The sequence below is a fragment of the Schistocerca cancellata genome, chromosome 1, assembly GCF_023864275.1.
Source record: "Schistocerca cancellata isolate TAMUIC-IGC-003103 chromosome 1, iqSchCanc2.1, whole genome shotgun sequence".
In the NCBI taxonomy this organism is placed as follows: Eukaryota; Metazoa; Arthropoda; class Insecta; order Orthoptera; family Acrididae; genus Schistocerca; species Schistocerca cancellata.
In genome coordinates, this window is record NC_064626.1 from 1,078,422,156 (window position 1) to 1,078,443,268 (window position 21,113).

Below are 21,113 nucleotides of genomic sequence, written 5' to 3' on the forward strand. Positions count from 1 at the left end.
TCTTCCTTATACACTCATATTTTAGGTGTGTATTCCTGAAGTTCCTATTCAACTCTATTATAAAATTTTCTGCAGTCAATTGTAAATCAATGTTCTTCCAGCCATCTTTCTCCTAATGGCTCTTGCACATAAGCAATAAACAACTATTCAAGAAGGTGTGTAGAATCTGGGAGACTGGTGACATATTGTCAGACTTTCGGAAAATCATCATTTGCACAATTCCGAAGATAGCAAGAGCTGATGAATGTTAGAACTCTCTCACGACCCACTTAACAGCCCAGGTGTCCAAGTTGCTGACCAGAATAATATACTAAACAATGGAAAAGAAAATTGAGGAGCTGTTAGATGATGATCAGTTTGGCTTTAGGAAAGATAAAGGCACCAGAGAAGGCAGTCCTGATATTATGCTTAATAATGGAAACATGACTGAAGAAAAATAAATAGATGTTCATAGGATTTGTCAAACAGGAAAAAGCATTGGACATTGTGAAATGGTGCATGATGTTCGAAATACTTAGAAAAATAGGAGTAAGCTCTAAGGAAAGGCAAGTAATATACAATATGTACAAGACCAAGATGGAACAACAAGACTGCAAGAATGAAGTCCTTGGTTTAGGGAGGGGATAAGGCAGGGATGCAGTCTTTTGCCCCTACTGTTTAATCTGTGCATCAAAGAAGCAGTGATGGAGATCACAGAAAAGTTCAAGAGTGGGATTAAAATTCAGGGTGAAAAGATATCAGTGGTATGATTCATTCATGACATTGCTATCCTCAGTGAAAATGATGACAACCTATGGGATCTGTTGAAAGGAATGAACAGTCTAATAAGTACAGAATATGGATTGAGACTAAATACAAGAAATACAAAAGTAATAAGAAGTATCAGAAATGAGAAACTTAACATCAGAATTGGTGATCACGAAGTAGTGAAAGTTAAGGAATTATGCAACTTGGAAGTAAAATAACAGATGACAAATGAAGCAAGGACGACATAAATGGGAGACTAACACAAGCAAAGAGAGAGCACTGCTGGCCAAAAGAAGTCTACTTGTATCAAACATAGGCCTTAATTTGAGGAGGAAATTCTTGAGACTCTAAGTGTGGAGTTAAACATTTTATGGTAGTGAAGCACGGACAGTGAGAAAACCTGAAAAGAAGATAATTGAAGTGTTTGAGATGTCGTTCTACCGAAGAATGTTGAAAATTAGGTAGACTGATAAGGTAAGGAAAGAGGATTTTTTCCCCTCAAAATCAGCTAGAAAAGAACATCTGGAAAAAACTGACAGGATGACTCAGGGCGTATGTTAAGACATTGAGGAATAACTTCCATGGTACAGGAGTAAGCTGTATAGGAAGGAGAGACTGGAATATATCCAACAAATGCTTGAGGATGTAGGGTGCAAGAGTTACTCTGAGATGGATCACATCAGACCAGTCAGAATACTGAGACAATTTCACTTCTTTGCTCTGGTACTGTCTTTCTTGGAAACACCGCAATTGCTGCTTACACTTTGCTCCTGCTAAATAATCAGAATCAGAATTATCTCCCTTGAATGTACATAAGTTTTCCATGACAGATGCACATCTTTTTGATACCAGAGTGTGATTTATTTGGTTTGCATAATTCATTTTCAATATTTTCCAGGTCCATTCATAGATTTTTTTTTCTAGGAAGACAAGTACTCAGTCCCTTAGAGTTCTCTGTGGCAACAAATTGAGCAGCCATCAGACCATTATTAGTATTTAAATTGTGCAGATTTTACTTAATGCACACATCTTAAAGCCTCTTCGTTCCCCAGTTTGGCATTACGGTCATGATGAATGATTTCCAAGTAATATCTTTGTATTTTATCACAAAACTCTTGCAGTTCACAATGAAAACAATTTGATATGTTATTTCATTGTAGTCTATTATTTATATTAAAATTGTGTCTTTTTAGTAAGTTAATAATAATGAGTGTAAGGATTTTACCAAACATCCATTTTAGGATAATATTCCATCAGATGATTGCCGCATTCATGAAGCCGATTCTCAGATTTTGTCTCTGACTGTGGAGAAAATTGAAGAATGCGGAAGAGTCTTACCAGATGAGACAGTGGACCAGGACCTGATGACGTATGTATTTTACGTCTTACAAGCAGTATGATACATCATTGAAATGGAATAGTGTTATTATTATTTTACCTTCCTTATATATAAATGTACGTTCTACAGTACTGTTGGTACTTCTTGGAAATTGCCAGATCACGTCTCACATTGCATTTAAGGGAAACTTTATGCTGCATTCTCGGCTGCTGCCACACTACTCACTGCAAGCTGTACTGTTGTTCAGTGTGCGTTACTTGCAGTACTGTGGAGCAAAATGATTTTTCTCAGCATTGTCTGACAGTAAACAATGGTTGGTTCATGACAAAAATGTGGTTGTTGGAAGGGCAAAATCGGAGGTGGTATGGGTGCGTCCTTTGAATGCTGAACGTCTGCACAGCAGGCACTTTTATTGGTCCTGCCAGCAGCTCAGGAATGATCCAAAGCACTTTTCAGACAGTTACATTTCACAACAAATTCTCCTATTTATTTTAAACATTATTGTATCAAAAATAGTTATACACATTGAGCAGCTCATTGTCAAAGATGGACAACTACACTCTCCAGCTCTTTACGAGCATGGACAGAAACTAATGTATTTATTCCATTTATTTGTTGGTAGCCAACATGTGTTGAAAAAGACAATGTTACATATAGAGCTATATATTATGTAGATTAATGAATATTTTTCAGGTGATTCTAATGATCCCTTAAAAGTAAAGTTCAGTTCCTTTTTTGACATAGGGTGAGCAACAACACTGAAATTGGCGAATAAATTTAGGAGTTGCCTGCTTTTGTTCCACATGTGAGCATCTTTGGTTATCTTCCAATAGATTTCATCTCTCATCCTCTTTCTTGCTTGTTTAGCATGAACTTTCTGCGCACTCTCCTCCATGATTGCATGTTATTATTTTAAATTATTGTAAATAAAAACATTGTTAATGCAATTCCTGTGGAAGAAAGATTGGTAGGTCTCCTAATTCTTAGATAATAATTCATCAGTTTTTATCCACATCTACTTCATATCCACATCTGCCACATGTAGATTTGATCCTGATATTTTACCAAATAAAAATAAAAATGATAAGTCTGGTGCAACAAAGGAACTAATTTCCAGACATCATTGCACCTGATGTTACTCAGCACAGAGTGGTTGTAATGACGTGTATGACTGGTTCCAGATAATTTTGAGTTAAAAAAAAAAAAAAGCAAGCTTGAACTAAGGGCCTGATTAAAATTGTCGGTTGTCATTCATATTCTTGAAATTCCCTCTTAAGTGAACTATATACATTACTGTCTGCATATGGTGTTTTCATTGATACTGAGAAGTCAATCTAATAATGAGATTATTTACAGAAACACATGCAACATTTCATATAGTAATCTTCAAGAGGATGGATCTGTACCAGATGGGATTATAAGTGGATATTGAATGTTCACAAAGAAGGGCACACTAAGAGTCACAGCTCTGTTTGATCTATATCTATAGACGTACTCTGCAAGTCACCATATGATGATTGGTGGGAGGTTCTTGTACCACTACTAATCATTCTTTTTTTTTTTTTTTTTTTTTGTTATGCTTGCGAATTATGTGAAAAATAATTGTCTATATGTCTCCATATGAGCCCTAATTTCTCTTATTTTGTCTTTGCAGTCATTACAATTTTACATTGGCGGAAATAGAATCGTTTTGCAATCAGCCATGAATGCCGCTTCTCTAAATTTTGCCAATAGTTTTTTGCTAAAAGAATATTGTCTTCCATCCAAGGATTCCCATGTCTGTAATACTCACTTGTTGATCAGAGTCCCTGGAAACAAATCTAGCAGCATGGTTCTGAATTGGTTTGATGTCGTCCTGTAATCTAGTTGTTCCCAACCTTTGGTTAATTACCCCTGAAGAGTAAAATGACACATTTTTTGAGGGTAAAAATTGGAAGGGTTCGATTATGGTTCAGTCATTAAGCTAAGTATTTTAAAATATCAGTATCACTACCTTGGTAGCCTAATAATTTTTAGATAGGCAACTAATTATAAAATTGTCAAATATGAGCATGACATGACATGGCAGAGGCCATAACAGATGAATTAATGACATTGTTTGATATTCACATGCAGTCGGCAATGACAACTAGCTGCAGTCAGTCACGTATTTGATGTGTCACATGGATTACTGGCTCTAGTGCATTATCAGCTCAATCAATGTTCTTTTGTTAGTCAGTCCTTCTCTCTCCAACCAAGTTGACAGATAAGTGAAGTGAATGTATTATTGCAACTTGTTTCACTACTGGCTTAACATCTGTCAGGTAGTTAGACAACAAACAGAAATAAGTGAGAGAAATGTTTCCTACGCGGTTGGGTAATAAAGTACTAACTTAGAGCACTACATCTAATCTAGTATTGGACATACCATAAATAGCTGAGTAGATAAGGTGTAAGTAGGTGCGCAACTTTCTTTTGTACTTTGTCAAAATTAGAGGACAAACACACACACATGCACTCACACAAATGCAACTCACACACACAACTGCAGTCTCAGGCAACTGAGGTCACACTAGAAGCAGCAGCACTAGTGCATGATGGGAGTGGTGACTGGGTGGCGGTAAGGAGGAGGCTGGGGGCGGGGAGGGGTGGCGGACTGTTGGGGAGCCCGCAGGGACGAGGTGGAAAGAGGCTAGGCCAGCTATGTGCAGTTGGGAGGTTAAATGGAAGGCAGCGGGGAGTGGAGGAGGCGATAGTGGAAAATGAGAGAAGTAAAAAGACTGTGTGCGATGGCTGAATGAGGGCTGTGTAGTGGTGAAATGCACACAGAGGGGAAGCTGGATGGTAGAGGACAATGACTAACGAAGGTGAGGCCAGAAGGGTTATGGGAACGTAGGATATATTGCAGGGAAAGTTGCCACCTGCACAATTCAGAAAAGCTGTTGTTGGTGGGAAGGATCCATATGGCACAGGCTGTGAAGCAATTATTGAAATGAAGGATGTCATGTTTGGCAGTGTGCTCATCAGCAGAGTGGTCCACTTGTTTCTTGGCGACAGTTTGTCGGTGGCCATTCATGCAGACAGACAGCCCACATAGAGTGCAGCACAGTGGTTGCAGCTTAGCTTGTAGATCACATGACTGGTTTGACAGGTAGCCCTACATTTCATTGGGTAGGTGATGTTTGCGACTGGACTGGAGTAGTTGGTGGTGGGAGGATGTAAGGGACAGGTCTTTCATGAAGGTCTGTTACATGGTTATGAGCCATGAGGCAAAGGGGTTTGGAGCAGTGGTTGTGCAGGGATGGACGAGTATATGGTGTAGGTTCTGTGAATGATGGAATACCAGTGTTGGAGGGGTGGGAAGGATAGAGGGCAGGACATTTCTCATTTCAGGGCCCAACGAGAGGTAGTCGAAACCCTGGCAGAGAATGTAATTCATTTGCTCCAGTCCTAGGTGATACTGAGTTACGAGGGGAATATTCCTCTATGGTCAGATGGCTGGACTTTGTGAGATGGTGGCAGACTGGAAAGATAAGGCACAAGAGATTTGTTTTTGTACAAGGTTTCCAGATGCTTCAGTGAGACCCTTGGTATATTTTGAGAGGGACCGCTCATCACTGCAAATGCAATGGCCATGGGTGACTTAGGCTGTATGGAAGGGACTTAAACAGGTGGCAGCTGTCAGAGTGGAGGTATTGCTGGTGGTTAGTTGGTTTGATATGGACTTAGGTACTGATGTAACCATCTTTGAGGTGGAGGTCAACATGTGGGAAGGAAGCTGTTGGGTTGAGTAGAATCAGACGAAGCAAATGGGGGATTAGTAGCTGAGGTTCTGGAGGAATGTGGATAGGGTGTTATCACTTTCGATCTAAATCGCAAAGATGTCATCAATGAACCTGAATCAGGTGAGGGGTTTAGGATTCTGTGTATTTATGAAGGATTCCTCTAAATGGCTCAAAAATAGGTTGACCTAGGATGGTGGTGTGCGGGTGCCCATAGCAATATCCTCGATTTGTTTGTAGATAATGCCTTCAATGGAGAAGTAATTGTGGGTGAGGATATAGTTAGCCATGGTGACTAGTAAAGGGGTAGTTAGTTTGGAATCTGTCGGGAGTTGGCAAAAGTAGTGTTAAATAGCTGTAATGCCATAGGCATTAGGGATGCTGGTGTAAAGGGAGGTGGTATCAATAGTGATGAGCAGGGCAATGTGTGGTAAAGGGACAGGAACTGTGGAGAGTCGGTGGAGGAAATATTTGGTATCTTTTATATAGGAGAAAAGGTTCCGAATACCTGTTGAAAGTATTGGTCTACAAGAGCAGAGATTCTCTCAGTGGAGGCATAATAGCCGGCCACAAGGGGGCATCCTGGATGGTTGGCTTTATTGACTTTAGGAAGCATGTAAAAGGTAGGAGTGTGGGGAGTGGTAGGCGTGAGTAGAGTGATGGACTCTGGGGAGAGGTTCGGGGATGGGCCTAAGGATTTGAGGAGTGACTGGAGATCCTGCTGGATTTCTGGAATGGGGTCACTGTGGCAATGTTAATAGTTGGATCTATCTGACAGCTGGCAGAGTCCTTCTGCCCAACAATCCTTGTAGTTCAAAACAACCTTTATCCACAGGTGGGATTATGAGATTGGGATCTCTTATCAGATGGTGCACAGTCTTTTTGTTGTGCCTATCTGCGACTCAGCAACTTTACTTTTCACAATATTGTTGCTTTCCATCCTGGATTCTCCATTGTTTGATTTTTGCGTGATGGCTTTTCTTCGATCCTAACTCAGTGCTGTTTTCCTTTGCTACTATTTTCTAATGCATCACTATACTCAATGTCTATCCTTCTTTCTCTTCTTTCCTGTGATTCCTTTATCACCTTACAAACCGCACTGCATGTACTTCTTATGAGCCACACTGTAACAACCGTCTCAGCTGCGCACGACAGACAGCTAAAAGACCACACTGATTGTTGGTGAAGCTTCTTATATCCCACATTGTTTCCGCCAATATCATTAATCCATACTTTGCAATTGATCATGCTCCCTGCTTCACTCTCCCATATTTTCGCTTGTTATGCCACATGATCTTGTATCTCATCATATGTAAACCGCCCCCCAACACATCCTCAGTTCTATCCCAGTTCGCACTCACTAATTCCACTTCATCCAGTCTTCTCGCCAATTTTGGTGAGTTTTCACCTTTCGCTATCATCGACGCCCTAAGGCTCCATCTTGTTTCCCCCTTTTGCTTCCATTTTGTCCTTCCCGTGATTTTTCACACAAATTTTGCGAATTTTTTCAGGTATAATTCTACGTTATTTAAGTAATTTTTTGCGTTTTTTCCCACCACCATGTATACTTGCTCCTTCCCTGTGCATAAATAAAGAAAACTTTTCTTATCCCTAGCCAGAATCCAGTCCCACATACTGTTCCTGCGTTGTTGCTTGGCTCATGGAACCCCCCAAATTGCCTTACCATCAAATTACACAACTCCAGCTGCCACCGCTCCTTCCATAATAACCTCTACTTGTTCAGATTCTGCCAATCCTTAGCCCTCACCAACATGGTCCTGCAAAACCGTTTCAACCAAGCCCAAACCTCTGTGCAGTACCTTCTCTCCATCTGCAAAATTCTCCTGCTGTGCAATCCCTAATTCCTAGAACCCATAACACTTACTGAAACTCCCTCAGGAACTGGAGCAACATGCACAAAACCACCTCGAAAAGCTCTCCACCCTGCTTACTTCTCACCATGGAGTACCAATGTCCACCCCCTCTACTACAACCTCCAGTCCTCCTCCTTGTCCACTCATAGCTGACAAACCCTGTCATACTACATTTACCCCACCCTCCAAAAGCCACTTCCACCACCATACAGACTCCAGAACCTAAACAGACCTGGAAAACAGTCATGAACCTTTCCACCAGAAACTTTAGCCCGATGGAAAAATCAGTCCTTTCCAAAGGCTTCACCTTTTGCCCCACTCCAAAATTCAGTCATGCAGGACTTATTAAAGACCACCTCTCTTACTCCTGGTCCCTACAGTGGAGACACTTTTTTGCCACCAACTATACCAATCAGACTCAACCAAAGACAAATGTTGAACCCTGCCTAACTCAGTTTACTCCTCTATGTAACCGTGACCCATCCCCACTGCCCCCAAATCACCCCCTGTTAACTTTCCAGAATTTCCTAACCTTGAACCTTGCCTCACCATCATTGCCCAAATCCCTTAATGTGCACACTAACCTTACATCTGCAGAAAGAACCACAGTCCACCACTTAGAAAGAGATCCCAACCTTATAATCCTACTTGCACATAAAGGCTTCACCACTGCAGTTTTGAACCACTAGGATTGTCTGGCAGATACGTCCAACTACAAACATTGCCACAGTGACCCCATTCCAGAAATCCAGAATGATCTCCACCACTCCCTGCACTCATACCTTCTACATGCTTCCTAAAGTCCATAAACTCAACCACCCAGGATGCCCCCTTGTGGCTGGCTACTATGCCTCCACTGAGAGAATCTCTGCTCTTGCAGACCAACACCTTCAACCTGTTACCCAGAACTTATTCTCCTATATAAAAGATACCAACCATTTCCTCCACCAACTGTTCACAGTTCCTGTCCTTTTACCACATGGTGTCATGCTCGTCACTATTGATACCACCCCCCTTTACGCCAACATCCCTAATGTCCATGGCATTACTGTTATTGAACACTACTTTTGCAAACGTCCGATGGATTCCAAACCAACTACCTCCTTACTAGTTGCCGTGACCAACTATATCCTCACCCACAATTACTTCTCCTTTGAAGGCATTATCTACAAACAGATCTGGGATACATCTGTGGGCACCAGCACACCACCATCCTATACCAACATATTTGTGGGCCACTTAGAGGAATCCTTTGTAAACACCCAGAATCTACATCTACATCTATATCTACATCTACATCTACATCCATACTCCACAAGCCACCTGACGGTGTGTGGCAGAGGGTACCCTGAGTACCTCTATCGGTTCTCCCTTCTATTCCAGTCTCGTATTGTTCGTGGAAAGGAGGATTGTCGGTATGCTTCTGTGTGGGCTCTAATCTCTCCGAGTTTATCCTCATTGTCTCTTCACGAGATATACGTAGGAGGGAGCTATATACTGCTTGACTCTTCGGTGAAGGTATGTTCTCGAAACTTTAACAAAAGCCCATACCGAGCTACTGAGCGTCTCTCCTTCAGAGTCTTCCACTGGAGTTTATCTATCATCTCCATAACGCTTTCGCGATTACTAAATGATCCTGTAACGAAGCACGCTGCTCTCCGTTGGATCTTCTCTGTCTCTTCTATCAACCCTATCTGGTACGGATCCCACACTGCTGAGCAGTATTCAAGCAGTGGGCGAACAAGTGTACTGTAACCTACTTCCTTTGTTTTCGGATTGCATTTCCTTAGGATTCTTCCAATGAATCTCAGTCTGGCATCTGCTTTACCGACGATCAACTTTATATGATCATTCCATTTTAAATCACTCCTAATGCGTACTCCCAGATAATTTATGGAATTAACTGCTTCCAGTTGCTGACCTGCTGTTTTGTAGCTAAATGATAAGGGATCTATCTTTCTATGTATTCGCAGCACATTACACTTGTCTACATTGTGATTCAATTGCCATTCCTGCACCATGCGTCAATTCGCTACAGATCCTCCTGCATTTCAGTACAATTTTCCATTGTTACAACCTCTCGATACACCACAGCATCATCTGCAAAAAGCCTCAGTGAACTTCCGATGTCATCCACCAGGTCATTTAGGTATATTGTGAATAGCAACGGTCCTATGACACTGCCCTGCGGCACACCTGAAATCACTCTTACTTCGGAAGACTTCTCTCCATTGAGAATGACATGCTGCGTTCTGTTATCTAGGAACTCTTCAATCCAATCACACAATTGGTCTGATAGTCCCTATGCTCTTACTTTGTTCATTAAACGACTGTCGGGAACTGTATCAAATGCCTTGTGGAAGTCAAGAAACACGGCATCTACCTGTGAACCCGTGTCTATGGTCCTCTGAGTCTTGAGGACGAATAGCGCGAGCCGGGTTTCACACGATCGTCTTTTTCGAACACATGCTGATTCCTACAGAGTAGATTTCTAGTCTCCAGAAAAGTCATTATACTCGAACATAATACGTGTTCCAAAATTTTACAACTGATCGACGTTAGAGATATAGTTCTATAGTTCTGCACATCTGTTCGATGTCCCTTCCTGAAAACGGGGATGACCTGTGCCCTTTTGCAATCCTTTGGAACACTACACTCTTCTAGAGACCTACGGTACACCACTGCAAGAAGGGGGGCAAGTTCCTTCACGTACTCTGTGTAAAATTGAACTGGTATCCCATCAGGTCCAGTGGCCTTTCCTCTTTTGAGCGATTTTAATTGTTTCTCTATCCCTCTGTCATCTATTTCAATATCTACCATTTTGTCATCTGTGCGACAATCTAGAGAAGGAACTACAGGGCAGTCTTCCTCTGTGAAACAGGTTTGGAAAAAGACATTTAGTATTTCGGCCTTTAGTCTGTCATCCTCTGTTTCTGTACCATTTTGGTCATAGAGTGTCTGGTCATTTTGTTTTGATCCACCTACCGCTTTGACATAAGACCAAAATTTCTTAGGATTTTCTGCCAAGTCAGTAAATAGAACTTTACTTTTGAATTCATTGAACGCCTCTGGCATAGCCCTCCTCACATTACATTTCGCTTCGCGTAATTTTTGTTTGTCTGCAAGGCTTTGGCTATATTTATGTTTGCTGTGAAGTTCCTTTTCCTTCCACAGCAGTTTTCTAACTCGGTTGTTGTACCACGGTGGCTCTTTTCCATCTCTTACGATCTTGCTTGGCACATACTAACGCATATTGTACGATGGTTTTGAACTTTGTCCACTGATCCTCAACACTATCTGTACTTGAGACAAAACTTTTGTGTTGAGTCGTCAGGTACTCTGTAATCTACTTTTTGTCACTTTTGCTAAACAGAAAAATCTTCCTACCTTTTTTAATATTTGTATTTACGGCTGAAATCATTGATGCAGTAACTGCTTTATGATCACTGATTCCCTGTTCTGCGTTAACTGTTTCAAATAGTTCGGGTCTGTTTGTCACCAGAAGGTCTAATATGTTATTGCCACGAGTCGGTTCTCTGTTTAACTGCTCAAGGTAGTTTTCAGATAAAGCACTTAAAAAAATTTCACTGGGTTCTTTGTTCCTGCCACCCGTTATGAACGTTTGAGTCTCCCATTCTATATCCGGCAAATTAAAATCTCCACCCAGAACTATAACATGGTGGGGAAATCTACTCAAAATATTTTCCAAATTATCCTTCAGGTGCTCAGCCACAACAGCTGCTGAACCAGGGGACCTGTAGAGACTTCCAATTACCATGTCTGAGCCTGCTTTAACCGTGACCTTCACCCAAATTATTTCACATTTCAGATCTCCGTCAATTTCCTTCGATACTATTGCACTTCTTGTCGCTATAAAAACGCCTCCCCCTTCACTGTCCAGCCTGTCTCTGTGGTATACATTCCAATCTGAGTTTAGGTATTCATTACTGTTTACGTCTGGTTTCAGCCAACTTTCTGTCCCTAGTACTATATGGGCGTTGTGACCATTTATTAATGAGAGCAGTTCTGGGACCTTTCTATAGATGCTCCTGCAGTTTACTATTAGCACATTAATATTGTTATTCCCTGTTGCATTTTGCCTGCTCCTACTTTGCCGCGTCTCAGGAGGCGTCTTGTCGGACCTAGGGAGGGAATTCTCTAACCTAAAAAACCCCCATGTACACTCCACACATACTCCGCTACCCTTGTAGCCGCTTCCGGCGTGTAGTGCATGCCTGACCTATTCAGGGGGACACTACATATCTCCACCTGATAGCGGAGGTCGAGAAATTTGCACCCCATATCTCTGCAGAATCGACTGAGCCTCTGGTTTCAACAGCAGGGACAGTGGGTGAAGCATGTAACACTTGGGGTGTACCATGCGACGCACCAGACTCCCCACTGCCGCTACACTCCGAGGCAGCAGCCTGAAGACGGCTGACTGCGGCCATCAACACGTTCAGCTGTTTGCGAACAGTGGCCAGCTCCTCCTGCGTCCGTACGCAGCAGTCACAAATCCTATCCACCTGGTTCATGTTCATTGATGACATCTTTGTGATTTGGATCGAGAGTGATAATACCCTATCCACATTCCTCCAAAACCTCAACTACTTCTCCCCCATTTGCTTCACCTGGTCCTACTCAACCCAACAAGCCACCTTCCTAGATGTTGACCTCCACCTTAAAGATGGCTGTATCAGCACCTCTGTCTGCATCAAACCTACTAAGAAGTCCCTTCCATACAGCCTAGCCACCTGTGGTGGTTGCATTTGCAGTGATGAGCAGTCCCTCTTAAAATATACCAAGAGTCTCACTGAAGTCTCTGTATACCGTAATTATCCTCACAATTTTGTACAAAAACAGATTTCTCATGCCTTATCTTTGCAGATTCCCTCAACTTCACAAAGTCCAACCATCTGACCATAGAGGAGCATTCCCCTCGTAACTCAGTTCCCCACAGGACTGGAGCAAATTAATTACATTCTCTGCCAGGGTTTTGACTACCTCTCGTTCGGCCCTGAAATGAGAAATGTCCTGCCCACTATCCTTCCCACCCCTTCCACACTGGAATTCCATCATCCACAGAACCTGCACCATATGTTGGTCCATCCCTACATAACCCCTGCTCCCAACCCCTTGCCTAATGGCTCATATCCATGTAATAGACCTTGATGCAAGACCTGCCCCATACATTCTTCCATCACCCACCACCAACTACTCCAGCCCGGTCACAAACATCACCTATCCCATCAAACACAGTGCTACCTATGAAATCGATCATGTGATCTACGAGCTAAGTTGCAACCACTGTGCTGCACTCTGTGGGCATGACAACCAACAAGCTGTCTGTCTGCATGAATGGCCACTGACAAACTGTGGCCAAGAAACAAGTAGACCACCCTGTTGCTGAGCACACTGCCAAACATGACATCCTTCATTTCAGTGACTACTTCACAGCCTGTGCCATATGGATCCTTCCCACCAGCACCAACTTTCTGAATTGCGCTGTCGGGAACTTCCCCTGCAATATATCCTACGTTCTTGAACCCTCCTGGCCTCAACCTTTGTTAATCATTGTCTTCTCCCATCGAGTCTTTCCCTGTCAGGATTCCAGCGATGCACAACCCTCATTCCTCTGTCGCATCCAATTCTACAATTCTATTACTTTCCTCCTTTTCCAACCCCCCCCCCCCCCCCACCACCACTTCATTACCTTCCATCCAAACTCCCGACTGCAAATAGCTGCACTAGCCTCTTCCCACCTCAACCCTGCACGCTCCCCAACAGCGCGTCATTGTCTGCCACCTCTATCCTACTTTCCCTCCCCTTCCCCACCCCAGCCTCCTCCTTACCCCCACCCTGTTGCCACTCCCATTGTGCACCGGTGTTGCTGCTCGCAGTGTAGCCTCAAATGTCTGAGACAGCTTTCGTGTATGAGAGTTGAGTTTGCATAAGTTTGTATGTGTGTGTTTTTGCTGTCTAATTTTCACGAAGGCCTTACTAGCTGAAAGCTATATTAGTGACAGTCTCATTGTTGTGCCTATCTGCGACTCGACCTCTCTGCTATATGGTGAGTAACAACTTTCCTTTTCACAATATTGTTACATTCCATTCTGCGTTTTCTATTGTTTGTTTCTTTTTTACTGGTAGAAGAGGTACCACCGACCAGTAATTGGAAAAAAAATCTCCATAAATTATGTACACATATACTGAAAGGGAAGTTCCCATCTCCGGAGTTCTGACAGGTTGGTGTTAGTGGAAAGTATCCAGATAACCCGGACGGTGTAACACTGTGCCAAGATGTGCTGGCCGTGCACCAAGGCATGTTTGGCCACAGGGTGATCCTCATTACCAACAAACACTGTCTGCCTGAGTCCATTCATGCGAATGGACAGTTTGTTGCTGGTCATTCCCACATAGAAAGCTTCACAGTGTAGGCAGGTCAGTTGGTAAATCACGTGGGTGTTTTCACACATGGCTCTGCCTTTGATCGTGTACACCTTCCGGTTTACAGGACTGGAGTAGGTGGTGGTGGGAGGGTGCATGGGACAGGTTTTACACCGGGGGCGATTACAAGGCTAGGAGCGAGAGGGTAGGGAAGGTGGTTTGGGGATTTCATAGGGATGAACTAAGAGGTTACGAAGGTTAGGTGGACGGTGGAAAGACACTCTTGGTGTAGTGGGGAGGATTTCATGAAGGATGGATCTCATTTCAGGGCAGGATTTGAGGAAGTCGTATCCCTGCTGGAGAGCCACATTCGGAGTCTGATCCAGTCCCGGAAAGTATCCTGTCACAAGTGGGGCATTTTTGGGGTTGTTCTGTGGGAGGTTCTGGGTTTGAGGGGATGAGGAAGTGGCTCTGGTTATTTGCTTCTGTACCGGGTCGGGAGGGTAGTTGCGGGATGCGAAAGCTGTTTTCGGGTTGTTGGTGTAATGGTTCAGGGATTCCGGACTGGAGCAGATTCGTTTGTCACGAAGACCTAAGCTGTAAGGAAGGGACCGTTTGATGTGGAATGGGTGGCAGCTGTCATAATGGAGGTACTGTTGCTTGTTGGTGGGTTTGATGTGGACGGACGTGTGAAGCTGGCCATTGGACAGATGGAGGTCAACGTCAAGGAAAGTAGCATGGGATTTGGAGTAGGACCAGGTGAATCTGATGGAACCAAAGGAGTTGAGGTTGGAGAGGAAATTCTGGAGTTCTTTTTCACTGTGAGTGCAGTTCATGAAGATGTCATCAATAAATCTGTACCAAACTTTGGGTTGGCAGGCTTGGGTAACCAAGAAGGCTTCCTCTAAGCGACCCATGAATAGGTTGGCGTACGAGGGGGCCATCCTGGTACCCATGGCTGTTCCCTTTAATTGTTGGTATGTCTGGCCTTCGAAAGTGAAGTAGTTGTGGGCAGGATGAAGCTGACTGAGGTAATGAGGAAAGAGGTTTTAGGTATGGTGGCAGGTGATCGGCGTGGAAGGAAGTGCTCCATCGCAGCGAGGCCCTGGCCATGCGGAATATTTGTGTATAAGGAAGTGGCATCAATGGTTACAAGGATGGTTTCCGGGGGTAACAGATTGGGTAAGGATTCCAGGCGTTCGAGAAAGTGGTTGGTGTCTTTGATGAAGGATGGGAGACTGAATGTAATGGGTTGAAGGTGTTGGATCTACGTAGGCAGAGATACGTTCTGTGGGCGCTTGGTTCCAGCTACAGTGGGGCGGCCGGGATGATTGGGTTTGTGAATTTTAGGAAGAAGGTAGAAGATAGGAGTGCGGGGTGTCGGTGGGGTCAGGGGGTTTGATGGAGTCAGGTGAAAGGTTTTGTAGGGGGCATAAGGTTCTGAGGATTCCTTGAAGCTCTGCCTGGACATCAGGAATGGGATTACCTTGGCAAACTTTGTCTGTAGTGTTGTCTGAAAGCTGACGTAGTCCCTCAGCCACGTACTCCCAACAATCAAGTACCACGGTCGTGGAACCCTTGTCCACCGGAAGAATGACGATGGATCGGTCAGCCCTCAGATCACGGATAGCCTGGGCTTCAGAAGTGGTGATGTTGGGAGTAGGATTAAGGTGTTTTAAGAAGGATTGAGAGGCAAGGCTGGAAGTCAGAAATTCCTGGAAGGTTTGAAGAGGGTGATTTTGAGGAAGAGGAGGTGGGTCCCGCTGTGACGGAGGACGGAACTGTTCCAGGCAGGTTCAATTTGGATAGTGTCTTGGGGAGTTGGATCATTAGGAGTAGGATTAAGATCATTTTTCTTCGTGGCAAAGTGATATTTCCAGCAGAGAGTACGAGTGTAGGACAGTAAATTTTTGACGAGGGCTGTTTGGTTGGATCTGGGAGTGGGGCTGAAGGTGAGGCCTTTGGATAGGACAGAGGTTTCAGATTGGGAGAGAGGTTTGGAGGAAAGGTTAACTACTGAATTAGGGTGTTGTGCTTCCAGATTGTGTTGATTGGAATTTTGAGGTTTTGGGGGGAGTGGAGCTGGAAGTGGGAGATTGAGTAGATGGGAGAGACTGGGTCTGTGTGCAATGAGAGGAGGTTGAGGTTTGCTGGAAAGGTTGTGAAGGGTGAGTGAGTTGCCTTTCCGGAGGTGGGAAACCAGGAGATTGGTTGGCCTGTAGGAGGATGCTGTGAACAGCCAGTGTGGATGTTGGGGAGGAAAGATTGAGGACTTTTATTAAGGATAGGAGTTGACGGGTGTGTTCATTGGCTGACTTAATGTGTAGGTGAAGGATTAGGTGGGTGAGGGGAATGGATTGTTCAGTTTGGAACTGGCATAGGGACTGATGGAAAGAAGGGTTACAGCCAGAGATGGGAACTTTAAGTGTGAGCCCTTTGGGGGTAATGCCAAATGTCAGACAAGCCTGGGAGAATATAATATGTGAGCGTAATCTGGCTATGACACTTTCCAAATTGAACCCTGCCTGGAACACATGTGTGAAAACACCCACGTGATTTACCAACTGACCTGCCTACACTGTGAAGCTTTCTATGTGGGAATGACCAGCAACAAACTGTCCATTCGCATGAATGGACTCAGGCAGACAGTGTTTGTTAGTAATGAGGATCACCCTGTGGCCAAACATGCCTTGGTGCACGGCCAGCACATCTTGGCACAGTGTTACACCGGCCGGGTTATCTGGATACTTTCCACTAACACCAACCTGTCAGAACTCCGGAGATAGGAACTTGCCTTTCAGTATATCCTCTCTTCTCGTTATCCGCCATGCCTCAACCTTCGCTAATTTCAAGTTGCCACCACTCATACCTCACCTGTCTTTCAACAACATCTTTGCCTCTGTACTTCCGCCTTGACTGACATCTCTGCCCAAACTCTTTGTGTTTACAAATGTCTGCTTGTGACTGTGTATATGCGGATGGATATGTGTGTGTGTGTGCGAGTGTATACCTGTCCTTTTTTCCCCCTAAGGTAAGTCTTTCCGCTCCCGGAATTGGAATGACTCCTTACCCTCTCCCTTAAAACCCACATCCTTTCGTCTTTCCCTCTCCTTCCCTCTTTCCTGATGAAGCAACCGTTGGTTGCGAAAGCTTAAATTTTGTGTGTATGTTGTGTTTGTTTGTGTGTCTATCAACATGCCAGCTCTTTCGTTTGGTAAGTCACATCATCTTTGTTTTTACTACACTCTTAAATTGATGCATTGTTGTCATTCTAACCAACACATGTTCCTCGTCTGAAACTCGGCCGTTGACTGACTGTCTCGTGACCAAAAATCGGGCCATTTTATATCCTCACACTAATAGGTACTGAAACTACATATTGTGCAAAGTTAAATTTACAGAAATTAAATTAAAACTTAACTCATTCAATTAACTGCGTACATGGAAAAATTGGTTCTTTTTAACAGTTTCTTCTACTACAAGGCTTAGGCTGAATTATTTGTTTAAATCATTAAATTAACAAATGTCGTTATGCAAACAATACTTCTGACAAAACTTAATTACTTTGTAATTAATTAAGGTCTGACTTTGCTAACATGTTTTCAAATAGAGTCAAATAAATACTTAAATAATGCTAGTGTTTCATCTTCCAAATGTTTATAATCATTATAGAATTTATATTTGTTTATACATCAACAATATAATTTAAGTTACAAAACAAGTACTGATTTTGCGCTATAACAAAATATACGAACTAGGAATATTTGAAATAAATTTGCAAAGCAGTTACATATATAAAACTAAGCACAAAATTATATCTGGTGTTATATTCTTAAAAACTGATGGCCAACCTTCCTCTTTTATGTAAATGCAGATTATATGCACTTATGTTAGTGGTAATTGGTTAAAAGTGAAAAAATGAATTTAAGGAGGCAGATTGCAAAAAAGAGGGGAAGTAAAAATATCCCAGCTTGCTTAGTCACAATTTACAATCTAAAAATTGTTTCACAGTACTGAATTCAGTATGTGCTTCAAGCTGACATTTCCATTGTAGAATAAAAGTTGCACACACAATCCAATGAATAATATTGAGAGAAAGATGATGGCTCTTATAAATGCATCAGAAATGCCATGTAATGTCTTAGAACATGAGCACCTGTGTTATCGTGATTGTACTAAGGTATACAAGGATGGCATTTGTATAAGGCCCAAAGCTAACAGTATTGGTGCAAATACACACCAACTGACAAAATATCTGAAACACATTCTCATCATTCAGCACCCTCCCACCCCTACTGTCACCCCTTCCTTCACACATTATTTGCCATTCCTTGGGCTCTTGATAAGACGTTTAAAAAGATTTAGGTATAATGAGCATGGAATTGCGTTGTTTTTACTACTATTTATGATATACGCTGTGTACACATTTTGCTCCTTGGAGTCTCTTGCATTCTCTCAGCTCTGCATCTTATGTGGTCACTTGTGTCGCTTGGTCCATAAACCAGCTCTGTGCAATGAATATGTGGGCAAGTGCAAACACAACATTCACAACTCAGCTACTTTTGTACATGAGTGGCTCCAGGTTAAAGATATTATGGCCAGCTTTGATGTAGTTTCCGTCTTTTTGAGTGTCCCACCTGCTGAATCCATGGAACCAATAGCCATAAAGTTCTGCGACGCCTTTCCTGAACTTTGTCACCTATTCTACCGTCAACTCATTTCCTATTCAGTGGAAAATATAATGAACAAACTGATAATGTGGCAATGTGTAGTCCATCATTGCCTTTTGTTGCGAACCTGCACATGGAACAATTTGAAACAAAGGCGTTAGGATCAGCCAAGTTTAAACCAACATGTTCTTATTGATATGTGGATGATACATATGTGGACGTGGCCACATGGAATAGAATGTTGAAGAGTTCACAGAACTTTTAAACTCAACTCAACCTAATGTAAAATTAGTGATGGTACTTTAAAAAGAGAGCCAGCTAACATTCTTCGGCATGTGTGGAGAAAACTTTATAGATTTCTGGGACAATTATAATGAGAGCAAAATCATAGTACAAAAACCAAGTTTCTGGGGCATCATGAGGAGTGTATCAAAATAAAGGTGTCAGAAAACATAAAACACTGGGAGGGAGGATTCAGCTTAAGTAATGCTTGGGTCTGGCCACTGTATCCACCATAAGTGGGGGATGCTGAGACAACGTGGGGTCTGAAAAACAAAAGAGCATCAAGGACATAGTGGGCATCAAGAGTTGGACTCACAATCTACTATAAGTAGTGACACAAAGCCAACAATAGTTCACAGTCTGGTTGGGGTCCAGGCAGCAAGTACAAATAACAGCAAAACTAGCAGCACCTGAAGAAGACGGCTGGTTCTGTCATTAAAATAGTTGCATAAAATAGGAACAACAACCTGGCTGAACACCTGAAAGTATACCACTAATCAGTCAGGCAGAGAAGAGCTGAGAGAAGAATCTTAGTTCTTGGAATCATTGGACACAAGTGAACTCGCACTTTGACAACAAATAACTTTCCTTCCACAAAGGGTGAAGACATAAAAGGAGACAGCTCTACATGCCGAAACAACAAATAATACAATTATTTCTGAAATGATGTATGCTGTGGGTTTCTCTGTGTAGATAAATATGCCTAACTTTCGCTTGTAAGGAAATATAATGAATATTTTGACAGCAGAAGATAAAGCTACCAGTTTTATTCACAGATTGAGGCTTCACTAACACAGTGCTGAAGTTTGAAATTTCAGTATTTTCAGAACTGACAATGATGCTCGTCACAAGCAATGGAAAGTGTTCATTTGGACATGAAATAAACCAGCACTAGTTGTCAGTAATAAATTCAGTCAGTAACTACTTTCCTGAACTCCCAACAGGTAAATATCTGGGTCTTAAGACAATTTTCAGTGAATGATGAAACTTTTTCAAATAGTGACGTTCAAGCCCAAGCAGTATTTCTTGAACTATGTGAAGACAACACATAGAAAATATATTTCTCTAAAACAGAATTAGCAACACTTTGGAGAAAGACTGGTGCCAGGAATCCATTATTATCAGAAAAAGCTGTAAGAATACTGATTCCATTGGCCACAAGTTCTACGTGTAAAAATGGATTTGTAACTATGGTGACAGTGTAAACAAAAGTAAAGAACCAATTGAACTTTGAACACAGTTAATGATGAGCATCGATTGGGACCGAATACAATATTTAAAAAATTAAAAATATGCAGTACCAACTATTTTGTTGGCTATTATTATTTCTTGGTTTAATGTAACACCTACAAAAACATGTGAGAGTTGTTTTTGAATGTTAATGAAGTATTGTGTGTTTCCCTATAATTTTGAATGTAAAGATATTCAAACAATTTTTCCCCAATGTAAACTTAAATTAGATGTTAATCTCTGTTGGGGGGGGGGGGGGGGGGGTAATTGGTTTCTGTATGATCTTTTTCAGGGGAAGTGGTCTCAGAAGTTTTGGGAACCACTGCTTTAATCAAACCTATTGATGATCCCAAACACTCAAGCAGTAATCCAGAATGGGTCACAGTAGCATTCCGTACATGATCTCCTTTATAGATGGACTACACTTTACTACAATTCTCCCAATAAACTGAGGTCAGCCATTTGCCTTCTGCATTGCTGACCTTATTTGATTGTTCAATTTCGGTCACTTTGCAACGTTACGCCTAGACAGTTAATCAATATGACTGTGTTGAGCAGCACACCACTAATACTGTATTCAAACATTACGGGATTGTTTTCCCTGCTTATTTGCATTAACTTGTGTTTTTTCTACGTTGGCATCACAAGAAATAGAAATTCTGTCTAAGTCATCATGTATGCTTACTGCATCAGCAAACATTTGCGCATTGCTGCTCACACTATCCATCAGATCATTTATTTATATAGAGAACAAGAGTGATCCTATCACACTTCCTTGGGGCACCACTGATGATAACATTTTCTCTGACAAACACTCCCCATC

At 42.4% G+C, this 21,113-nt stretch overlaps 1 protein-coding gene across 4 annotated transcripts in view; it reads left to right on the forward strand.

The window, feature by feature from the left end:
- Positions 1-21,113, forward strand: part of LOC126090967 (probable E3 ubiquitin-protein ligase HERC4) — a 230,695-nt gene that overhangs the window by 57,138 nt on the left and 152,444 nt on the right. For all 4 annotated transcript variants that reach the window (XM_049907026.1, XM_049907028.1, XM_049907027.1 and 1 more), the window contains exon 10: positions 1,989-2,116. In XM_049907026.1, coding sequence (XP_049762983.1) covers positions 1,989-2,116 — 128 coding nt within the window. The remainder of the gene's footprint in view (positions 1-1,988; positions 2,117-21,113) is intronic.